The following is an 11,704-nucleotide window of genomic DNA, read 5'->3' as shown; positions in this document are numbered from 1 at the left end:
TTCAGTGTGTGCACATTGCGGAAGATGTTTTGCTATTCACACTACGACAGGTTGAGCGCAAAACAAAAATCCATTGAAGCTCAAGAAGCTCCTAATCTATTAGTAAAGGTCCAATATAAATTTTTTATCCAACATCCTCTTTGTCTCCTTGGCTGGTGAATCCCAGTCCATGTTCTTTACATTGTCTGCCAGAGGGGGCGCCGCTACACTCGGGTCAGTTGCCAACAAAAACAAGCGGGAACGAAAAAGGTGAGTTGGTTGCAAAGAAACTGGGAGCATAATTTCAGTGAGCTTTGGAGAATCGACTTGTGCCAGAAATGTTGCCAAGTGAAATTGGCATCTGGGGCTGAATTTTGCACAGAGGGGGCGCTACTGCTCCAAGATTGTGGAAACCCGCCCGTATACAAACTTACAGCCAAGTTTTGTGAGTTTGTTGTTTTGCAAAAGCTGACGAAGAAATACAACGCTGTCTTCGATTTCAAACAGCAGTTCTTTTGGTCTCCAAAATAGAATTTTCACTCTGACCCGGACATTCTAAAAATAGTTCTCGTCTGAGCTTTTTTCGTCTCGTTTCCTGTCGTCGAGTGGGACAGGGAAACTTTTATGTTGCCGATAATGTCTCGGGCACTTTTTACACGCCTTGATGTGACGACAAAACGTTCAATAATTGTTTAACGGCCGTGTCGTTTGCGGGCTTGTGGAGATGATCAAGTGCCGTGAGGACGGTTCACGCGCCGGTTCCGCCTCGCTTGGTTCGCCACTATGAGAATCGATGCAGCATGGGTCGATTCGGACACGCAAAATGCTGATTCGGCAATGTGAGCTGGTTTCAACTTTCTCCGATTGTTTGCTCGGCTGCTTTCCCTTTGACTTGTCTGAGTTATTCGCTTTGGACGCCATTTTGAGAATTGGCTGTCACAGGAAACAATGAAAAGCAAATGCTCTTCCCTGACCGGCAATCTGAAACGGCTCCATAAAATCTATGCTTATCTCCTTTAGGGTCTAAGGTTTCACATGGGAGCGCTCTTGTCTGTCGCCAATTTGGCAAAGAGGAGCTTTCAAGCCAAATAGACGCCGCTCACGGCGTCACTTGGGGGGCACTTTTCTTTTTGCATTTTGACAAAACCCTCCGGCGCGTCCCCGCTGTGAGCTTTGACGTTTTGAAGCCCAATAAACTTTGGAACATGAACTTTGGTCACAGCGCCAATTGAAAGGTTTTGCGGCAGCTGCGTCCTTTGTAGAAAAAATAAAAGCCTCAAAGACAGCAAAGAGTGCTCGGTCGGGTCCCAGTCCTCGTCCGTCTGCATGGTTTGGATGTCTTTTAAGATAGCTTCAAAAGATGCAAAAAGACTCAGAAAAGAGAAGACAAGTTGAGGCGCTTGGATAAAAATAGCAAATATCTTCTTGCCAAAGTGCTAATTGCGTCTAGCACTTGTTTCGTCATCTTGTTCAGGAAAGACAGACATGGCGTCAATTTTTTTCCGATGCTTTCGATGGCGAGCAGCAGGAATTGCCTGCATGCGTTTCTCCTGCTTTCATCCAACTCTGGAGGTTACGTGCAAATGGCGTCCCCCCACGAGAGCTCCAAATCACTCCTCTCATTTCCATACGCGACGGTAAAAAGCAAGCTGGGGGTGCCGTGCGCTCGCTGTACGTTCTTCTTGCCGTTTCCTGAGATTCATTTAGCGGAATTTCATAGGGCTCATGTTTCCAGCGCCATGGCTGAAATAGATCCGTTTAAGATGAGCATTTCCTGGCAGGACACAATTACAACTCTCGGGAGTCATCCATTATGCAGTTAACAACGACACCTTTAGCAGATGGCGCGTTCATCCTACGCGTCCGTCGGCGAGTCCTTTGACCACCGCAACCGCGTACGGCCTGGCTCCTGCTCAAATCTACGATCTACCTTTTACTAAAGATGCGCAAGAATGTAAAAGGATCTGCTTAAAGCGGAGAGAAAGACTGAAAGCAACCACCTAACACACACACATATATATTAGGGTACTTTCAGTTCAGGTTTTAATAAGTGTGACCTAGAGCGTTATTAGACACTAATTGAGCAAGAGCTACGTTTTAAAACGAAGCCCACATTCAAAAGGCTCCTTTGATAATCCCAAAATGCTATCCACAAGGAGATTATCCCCGGCAAGCTTTATTATGCAGAAATCCATTATGTGCTCCGCTCTGAGCCAGGCAGGAAGAAGCAAATTAACATTCAGCAGCGGGCGTCTGTGCGCCGTAAAGCAAAAGGTTAGAAAATCAAGATAATCTCTGTCATGTCGACGCTTTGGTGGAAGAGAAGGCCCCCTCCCCCCTCGCCCATTGGATTTTACTTTTTGACATTTCCAACTTGCCTCAGACAAAGAGAATCACTCCGCCTTTTTTTCTTTCTTTCTTGAGCTGTGCTGCATTTGTGGTTTGACTTTCAAAAGCAGACGGTGTTCTTGAAAACCGAACAAAATGTGCCTTGTAGTGGAGGCCTTCAACGAAACAAAGGTCAGAGGTGAGGCTCAAGGAAGCGGAGGCGGTGCGTCGGGTGCCCTTGCTTGTCAGCGAGCCAACTGCTGACCAGGAGACTGATTGATGGCGCCGCCGCCGTCGTCGCCGCCGCTAGCTGACGTTCAAGGTCGGCTCGCCGGATGTGACCTCCGTCGTGCAGACGGCAAGTATTTAAAACACAGCCGCGGGAATGCATGGATGGCGAGCCGACGCATCAATTATGCATGAGATTGACATTGTCGGACAAGTATTGATGGAGCGGCAATTCACCGGAACCTTAACATAGGCCGGAAAAAGCTTGGAACTCGTAGACGTCGGGGGGGGGGGGGAAGGGGGGGGGGGGAGTAGCATCTTGCGAGCAATGACTCCTGCAGCCATATAACCATCCACAAGTTAACATCAGTGACGGAGCTTGGATTTTTTTTCCTCAGGGGGATGCAACTCACACTGTACACCCAAATCATTCACTTTTACAAGTGCATGGTGAAAAGCACATCATGACTGTGACATTATCCTTCTCCTAGTATGTCCCAGTTGTTGAACTTGCACAACTTAGTTGTGCACAGCAGTGCAATATTATATAATGGGTCCAACTTCACTAAGGGATGGACCATTGAGCGCGTGAGATGCTTCTGACAGACTCTCTCGCCAAGTGTTGCGAGATGCTTTGCGCATGCGCAATCGCATCTATCGTATGCATGCAGCCACAAGAGCGAGCGCAAAGTGGGCTCACTCGCAGCGCACAGGCGCGCGCTCCAGCATCTGAAGAAAACAAACCAACTTGCAGCCCAGACTCAGCAGGTCGTTGTGGAACCCAGCCCAGCAGACTTGAACATCAACTCGACAAGTTGGCAACATGAACCAAACTGCGGGAGCCACCAATGCTTACCGGAGATGCTCCAAGGGGGAGAAGGTCGGATGGAACTTTTTGTTCTTCTTATGTCGCGAAGCTGTGTGTGTGTGTGGAGTGGGGCGATTGCGGGAAAAGATGAAAATGTGAAAGACAGTGGGGGGAAGAAAACCAAGAGAATGTGGGTGGAACGCGAAATAAGAAACCCCACGGGTGTGCGTGCGTAATTGTTGGTATGCGCTATCAACACGCAAAATCGCAAGATCATTTCAATTCACGACACGTTTAGTGTCTTATGTGTCCTTGGCGGAGCTCACGTTCCCATATTTTGACTTCAGTAGGCACTTGAGGTCTTTCCATATTGTGAAACTAATCAGTCGTACTGGAGGAGGCGTCCCTAATGAAGTGACGGAGTGAAAAGTCTGCACAAAGAATAAATAAATAAATGATAATAGATAAATAAATTGTATATATATATATATATATATATATATATATATATATATATATATATATATAATTTATTTATTTAATATATTTAATTTAATATATTTATTATATTTCATTTTATATATATTTTATATATACGTCACACAAAGCCATATATATATATATATATATATATATATATATATATATATATATATATATATATATATATATATATATATATATATATATATATATATATGGCTTTGTGTGACGTCACATTTCGGTTTCCCAACGCTTCCTTTCCCTTTCTCAGCGCTTTCTCAGCGCTTTCTTGTTTGCACAGAAAATAGCGGTAGTGCTGATTTTAGCCACAAGGCGGCAGTATGACACAACTCGTTGGCCTCAGTGACTTTGCTGTCCATCAACAGAAAGTATTTGTATATATATGTATATATAACTTATCTTTTATGTTGAATATACTGCGACGATTTTTGTAGGATATATGAAAAATATTGCTGTCCTCGTAAACTCCCGTTATGTTAAATATGAGGTTCCTCCTGGTTTTATTCCAGGACTTGTTCAGGAGTTCTTCAGAATGTTATTGTTGGCCTTATTACAAGACTTAATCCAGGTTTGTTTCTGGTCCATGTGTTGTTCTGGGCATGAGTCCAAGTGTTATTCCAGGGTTTATTCCGGGTGTGATTTGAGCTCTTGTTGCAGTTTGCCAAAGCAGCAAATGTATTGCTACAAGATGTTGGGCTGCGGGGCGGCCTCGTTCATTAGCGGCGGCACGGGCCAACGTGCCAAGTATGGATTGGCTTGTGACGCTGCGGGATTTCATCGTGCACGTTTATTCCTTCAACACCCTCGCGGGACTCCATGGAAATGTTATCGACATCCTCCGGCGGCCCAACGTTTGTCTCCATCACGCCGCCGATTTGTCGGCCACACGTCGCTAATTAGCGCCGGAAATCTTTCCGCTTATCGTCTTCATCGTCAATTTTCTCCGTCTGTTTGGACGAACATTATTCTGTTGACACGTGGATGAGTTTGTGATTTTCTGTGTTATTTAAATATTTATTTTTTATTTATTTATGTTATTTAAATAACACGTACAGTCGAATATGGAGAAAAACGCGTGAAAACAGAGCGGCCCTCCTCTCAGCATCTTTCTCGCTTAGCGCTCGCTCTTGTTGAATTTGATATTTGTTGTTTGGCGTTCCCCGGCGAGCAGATAAACAGCTCCATCTGCAATATTGATAGCACCATAAAACCTATAGACGTGCAAATAAAGTTTTTACGCCTCAGGCGGAATTATTCATCTTTTATAGAGTGTGAAAAGCAAATTCCTAAAGCAGATAGAAACCAAGACAAGAAAAAGAAACACTGCAGATAAGTTCTTGGAATGAGGTGCGACTATCTCATTGACACCTGCAGAGATTTTTTTTTTCTGTCGCTGTACCTCACATTTGTTCTACGTGCTTTTTCTCCCCCTGGAGCATGACTGCAAACGTCGCCATTTGTTTTCACTTTGGCTCACGTGTGGTGGCTGAAAATCAATAAGTGGCTTGTCCCAATAATCACGAAAACTGACAGCTACAAACTGGAGCCTCTTTTGTTTAATATTTAAGTCTATCATATGTGATGCCTGTATCATATCGTGTGTTTAAATTAGTTCAAACAAGGGGGAAATTAGAGTTCACGTTTGGTCACGTGACATTCTGCACAAGGATTAATTATTTGCATGATTTATGGGGGGGTTGTTTTTGGAAGATAGCACAATTTTAGATCCTGTGTTATCACTCCTGTCCTGCTCATTATTTTCCGCTTTTGTCCTTTAAATGTACGTTTAAAAAAAAATCTTGTGATGATGCGACCCAACCAGCAGGGAGTTTTGTAGCTTTTGTTCTCGTTAGCGCTCGTAGCCTGTGGTGCTGATTACGAAGGTGATGTTAGGCCGAAACTCTTGCAAACATTTATTTCTTTGTATTGTTTTGTTGTTTTGGTTTGTTAAATGTGCATCAAATTGCACTTTGGGGACTTTTGTCATGTGTGTGCGCCTCCTAGTGGTCTGGATGACATTTTGCTGATTTGATTTTATTACAATGGGGAAAATTGAAGTCCAGTAAATTGAGTTCCAAACTTAGACAGGGATTGTAGCTTGTAAGTCAAGGTAGCACTGTATTGACTTGTAACTGTGTGACATCCCATTGCCGCCAAACAGATGCGGGCAATTTTCTGGATTTATTGCAAACACATTCATACTTGCAGCTGGCGGCGGCCGATATGTGTTGACTTGATAAATGATGGCGCTCATAAGTGTATGCGTTTGCAGCACACAACATAAACGCCGTCGCCGTCTTGGTTAAATATTGATGTTTCCCACCGATAAAAACATTCCGAGTGCAGAACTCGAGCGGCCATGTCAGCTTGTGGTACGACCCAACACGGGAGGCCTCCACTGGAATCAAAGTAAGGGAATCGGCATGCGGCGGCCTCCTGTGGCCAACTTAATGGAGCCATCCGTCAACTTTAATGCTTGTTAGAATTGCGCCGGCTTTCATCCTTTGACACCATGCTCGGACTTGAACGTTAATGCGAGCCCGGATCTTCTTAAAGGCCTCATCTTTTATCATTAGCCTGCCAGCTCAAGCGGCAAAATGTTTTGCTTTCTTACGGCAGCGGGGTGACAATGACTAAAAGCTTCATCTCGCTTTTCCTAATTGCACACGTCTCGTGGAAGCAACGTCGTCATTGCCGTTTGGAATTCTTTCTCCCACCACTCTTGCGAGCTGTGTCTTGTCGTGGCTGACAAACTGATGTCCAAATTTGAGCTTGACATGGACTTCTCTGTTCATTTTACACTTGTGAGGCTTTGCGTGGAGTCGTGAAGCCCATTCGAATTCCTGACAGACGCCTGCTGCTCCAGCCAACTGCTTGATTACAATTCTCACCATGGGGTGAGGATAAATTGGAAAATAACCACAGCAACTTCTCTGTCTTGTGATGCGCTCAAGTGGCCTCTGACCTCACAAGTTTTGATTATAGATGGTTACGTCAACACAGCCGTGCTTTGGAGACGTTTTGGACTTGCATTTTGGTGCGTGTTCAAAATGGCCATTCCGGTCCAGGCAGAGAAGTCCAGCAAAGTTTTATGAAGCAAATGCATCCGCAGAACGGCACGAGCGCTAATAGACCCCCTATGCAGGGGCTGTGACTGAGATGAAGGCGGCGCAGAGGAACAGCCTTTCCCCCCCCCCCCCCCCTTCTGCCGGATTCATTAGAGGCGGTAACGATCCGTCCTCTGCGACAGCTCGGGGCGGGCAAGGTCAGTCGGCCCCGAGCTGTTGTACAAATGATCTTGGGCTTGGGAGACGTGTGCCCGCCATCTTTCATGCAGGCCCAATAGGAGGAGATGCTTGCAACATACAACAAAGTGTCTCAATGATAAATTTGAGATCAAAAAGTTGAGGCGAGAAGTCCGCCAAGTTGTGAGGGTGTCCACTGATTGCTACTCGAGTTCAGTGCCAACTTGCAGGATTTTGTTACTTTCTCTACAAATTTTAGTTCTGGTGGAAACAATTTGAGCGGTTTCGTCCAAGCAAATTTTCGCCTCCCTGTGGCTTGGCCGCTTTGCTGGCTGACGTTTTGGCCTGCCATGGGGCTTTTTTCTCTCCTTCCCGTCCTTTCGCCTCCTGTGACGCCTCGTGGCGGCCGGCCCATAACAAGTTGAGTCGCTATTGAGTCCGCTGGCTGTTGCGGCCCCGCTAGCTTGTTTTGACACTGCAATTAATAGCTCCCCCGCCCTCGACTCCCTCATCTTTTTCCTCACTGAATGGGATTCATGTGAGACGTGTAATTGTTCACTTTGTATTTTTCTCCAGCGGTGCGCCATCACAGCTTTTAATGCACTGTCTAAATTCAGACTTTGAGGGTTATTGATTTATAGAGCGGACTGAGCTGAAATGAAGGGCGCTGAGCGAGGTGAGGCTTGAGCTGTGTCTGTGTGTTTATTCTTCTCAAGGCCGCTAACAACCGCTAAAGTGCTTCAAATCTCTGCCCCAAGTACCAATTCATGTTGGTCGAAGGCTGCTTGACCATGAAACATTCTTAGCCTGTCCAACTGCTTCATTGACGGTAAGTTGAAGCTTTTTGGATCGATTCATTTCTTTGGAGTGGGATCGCGTTGGTTTTTGTGCCTGGAAAAAGTATTGGAATATCAAGGACTCGTTTTGTCCTCGGGCCAAGGCCATGTCAGACATCAAAATGGCGCTTTGGCACCATCTACTGGCATCTTAGTGCTAATTTTGAAGTGAAGCTTCATTTATGCCTGAATAGAAAAGAGAGCTTTGCTGCCGTAATGTGAGGAGCGGTGGAAATAATTCTGCAAGTCAGCGTGCGCGCGCAATACTCTCTCCCCCCCTAAATCACGTTACTTGATCCCCCCGTATACGAGCGTTGCTTTGTATTTACGCGGGGGAGCGCGCAGCTGCCTGGCCAATCAGCACGCGCGCGCACGCGCCTGCGCGCATGCACGCACTGACCACAGACGAGCCGAGCTTGAGACCCACGACGAGTGAAGCTTTCCACGCCAAACAAAGTCACGCAAATTGCAGAATGAAGGAGAGGAATCTGATCGAGACGGCCAAGATGCAAGGCAACATGCTGGTGAGTGAGCCGTTCCGCTTTTGCTCCGCCCCGCTTTGGTTTCGTGCGTGGATTTATGTTCGAAACGGAGAATTTGTTTTTGGGGGTTAACGCCCTTTTCCGCTGCACGTGAATTGCACTTCAAGAAAGTTTTGTCCTCTTGTATGAGCTCTTTATTTTGCTTACGATGTTCTCCTGCTGCGTGGACGCGTGCGTGCGTGCGTGCGTGGATACTTCAATTTTGGATTTTGAGGAATATTGCGCTTGGATGACTGTGGAGCTTTAGTTGCTGACCGACCCAGCAGTGCTGAAATTTACTATTTTGCAAATGCTGTTGACTTTTTCCTCTTGCATCAACAAGTTGTCAAGCTCACATCACAAATTTAACTTCTTTGTCATGAATTCCAGGCTTCAAAATTGGCCTTGGGGCAATTTTTGATGATATATGATGCCTCATTTTGCACTAGTGAAGTGTGATTTGTTTATTGCTCCATAAACATTCAAGGAGACGCTTAATCAGAGTTGGAGATTGCGTGATTAAATGAAAGCAAACCGGAAAAAGTAACGACTGACTTTGAACCTGTCTTACCAAAGTCGTGATTTATTTTTGCATCGAATGAATGAGAAGCAGAGATGATGCTCAGTTTTTTTAACAAAATATTGTTCCACCAGGCCATCGTGAGAATCAGAATTGCAAATTTTGGCTTTTCTTGAGGCTTAGAAACAAATCTTTTGCTCGTTAGTCAGTCACCAACCAGTTAGCTTTATTGGATGTTGTTGCTGAGTAGACAGGCTCGCTCGCTCACTTGAGGTCAACGGAGAGAAAAGCTATCTTTTTCAAATGTGCCTTTGTTGCTTGTTTGAGTTGCACTTTTTTTAATCACCCACGCGGGAAATAAACAATGTTGTGTTTGCCCCGATGTTGCAAACTAAGCACTTTGCGCATGACTTTGTCACCACCGGCGGCCTCACGTCGTCTTGCCGGGGAAGCTCTGGAAGCTGCCATGTGGGATTGGTTGAGCGGCGTGCAATGCACTCTGTCACATGGTCTCCGGGGAGCGGGCCGGAGAATTCGATTAGCCTCGCCGTTGTGTCCATCTTGTGTTTGGATGCCTCCATTAGAAGATGCCAGCCCCCCCCCTTTCCCTCCCCTTTGTTGTAGCGGCTGGGCCGTCTAATGAGATCATTAAAGCTCGCCGGGCTGAAGATGAACGAGTGAGCGAGCACCTGTTGTCGTGCGTTTGCTCCATACTTGGAGGCACATCAGCTCGCAGGAACTTCCTTACTACCATAATCGCACGTCGTTACCGATTCATTTTTAATCATCCTATAGATGTTGGAGATTCATTTGAATTAATTGGAGGGCTCTTGAAGTCCTCGTGGCCCTTTTCTCGCTGCACAATTACGTATTTGTCTCTGGATCTAAACTCATAAGTGATTCTCTGTTGAGTTCATCAAAAGTTCTTTGCGGCCAAAGGTCATCTTGCTTTGATTGTCTTTATTTGGCAACGGGAAAAGCCACGCCAAGGCCTACGCGACACGCGGCCAGAGATGAAAGAAAATTAGGGATTCGTTTGTTGAATTAATTACTTTGTAGTGAGCCTGCCATCGGAATATGTAGCGCTCTGTGCTAGCGCCTCGGTGAAGCGGAACCAATGTGCGATGGGCACGTTTGCAGACCCCCGCCGGAGGGGCAGATGCTCGCCGGCCATGTCGTCGGCCCAATCTGCTCGCACACCGGGGAGGCGGCCGGCCTTATTTAGACTGTTGCCGCGTCACAACTGAAGAAACAAATTCATCATGCCCGCTCTTTTGTGCGCAAATGAAGCTAGCGGCTAGCGGGCTAGCAGCGCCACTTGATGGCGGTAAAGACAAGAAAGCTAAAACAATCACGCAAGTTCAGTTGAGCATGGTGGAGCGTTTCGATCCAATTCATCAGTCAGCATGGAAGGGCGTGGCCTCCTACTCAGCTTGGATGGTAATGAGAGCGCCAGATCTGCGGCGACACTTGTTTGATCCTCTTGACGGATGCACGCTTGAGTGGCGCTCGCTCACCTTTGCCTTGTCATTGGCGAGCGCTGATGAGAGGCCGGCCGCCACTCGCCTCGGAATGTCTTTCCGGAGACGCCGGCGAGCCATCATCTCGCTTCCTTTCATCTCGCTTAACCCCCCCCGAGCCGTTGCATCTTTGTCAAAAGTGCGCCTCTCATCCGCACGCGCGTGACATTTCCATTTTTTTCCCCGGCGGCAAAACGAGCAAGAAAATGTGGCTGGATTGATGGAATTTGGACATAATGAGAGGCTTTAAGTCGGAGGCTGTCAGGTGAGGGTGCATCTCGACCCCCCCCCCCACTAGTCCTCCGCCGACGCCTCGCAAAGGTCAACGTGCTGCTTAATCAAACATCAGGCGCTGTCAGCTGGACGCGGATGCTCCCGTGCTGAGTTTAAAGTTCACTCGCCGACTATCTGCCCAGCCCGGCTTGGAAACTGTCTGCTGTAAATCAATCAGCAGCTGCTTTTGATGTCGCCATCAACGTTTGGCCCGGGAGAAAATATCCACAACTCCATCGATGGCATCTTTAGCTCTCCAATCCAATCGCCTGTGCAACATTAGGTGCTTAGTGTAGCGCTTAGATGGAGTGGCTCGGCTTTCAGGATTCGGCCCTTGGGTGGCGTCTTAGTGTCAGAATTGGGATTAAAGTGGGATCCTTGGGGCGAGGTGGTTAGCGTTAGCTCGCGGACGTATGCTTAAGCTTAGCGCAGGGTATCGTAAGAATAGAGTTGAAGATCAGCCGAGGCTACACTTGTGGCTCATTTTCCTGGTTGCTTGCAGCCTGAGTCGCCCCCTCGTCTGGCCGTCTTGTTCATCCATTACGGCGAGCCCTAATCAGGTTTGCCGCGGCTCATTGCGCCGCTGCGGGAACGTCTGCGCTGCTGTTGTCCCACAGCGAAATTGCATGACGACCATGATGATGATGTCGCTCTAATGACGGTGACTCATGCAAAGCTTTCGATGAGTTACGTCGATATTGCTGTAATTTTTCAGATGGAGATGAAAACGTCTAGGCAGGTATCTCTGACGTTTGCAGTTTTTCTCCCCGAAGGACAAACAGGAATGACGTGAGCACTGCACCGGGAGAAAGTTCCGTTGTTGATATTTGTTACTTTGGCACGGCAAGTCTCGGCTTTCATTTCCGTTGTTCAAAACGGGGCAGAGGCGCCGAGGTCGAGAGTCGATGAGATGTATCGACGCGGCCAGCTTAACCCTGGCCC

General features: G+C 46.9%; 1 protein-coding gene across 2 annotated transcripts in view; it reads left to right on the top strand.

The window, feature by feature from the left end:
* The first annotated feature begins 3,295 nt into the window (after positions 1-3,295).
* LOC125986114 (A-type potassium channel modulatory protein DPP6) overlaps positions 3,296-11,704 on the top strand; it is a 42,472-nt gene continuing 34,063 nt past the window's right edge. The window contains exon 1 of one of the 2 annotated variants that reach the window (XM_049749539.2): positions 3,296-3,415. In XM_049749539.2, coding sequence (XP_049605496.1) covers positions 3,359-3,415 — 57 coding nt within the window. In that variant the 5' untranslated portion in view covers positions 3,296-3,358. Of the gene's footprint in view, positions 3,416-8,295; positions 8,453-11,704 lie in introns of those variants that run through there. The other variant, XM_049749537.1, reaches the window with a different exon arrangement.

The sequence above is a fragment of the Syngnathus scovelli genome, chromosome 18 (genome assembly GCF_024217435.2).
Source record: "Syngnathus scovelli strain Florida chromosome 18, RoL_Ssco_1.2, whole genome shotgun sequence".
Classification (NCBI taxonomy): domain Eukaryota; kingdom Metazoa; phylum Chordata; class Actinopteri; order Syngnathiformes; family Syngnathidae; genus Syngnathus; species Syngnathus scovelli.
Note: the sequence above shows the minus strand (reverse complement) of the source record. Positions and strands in the feature narration are given on the sequence as shown.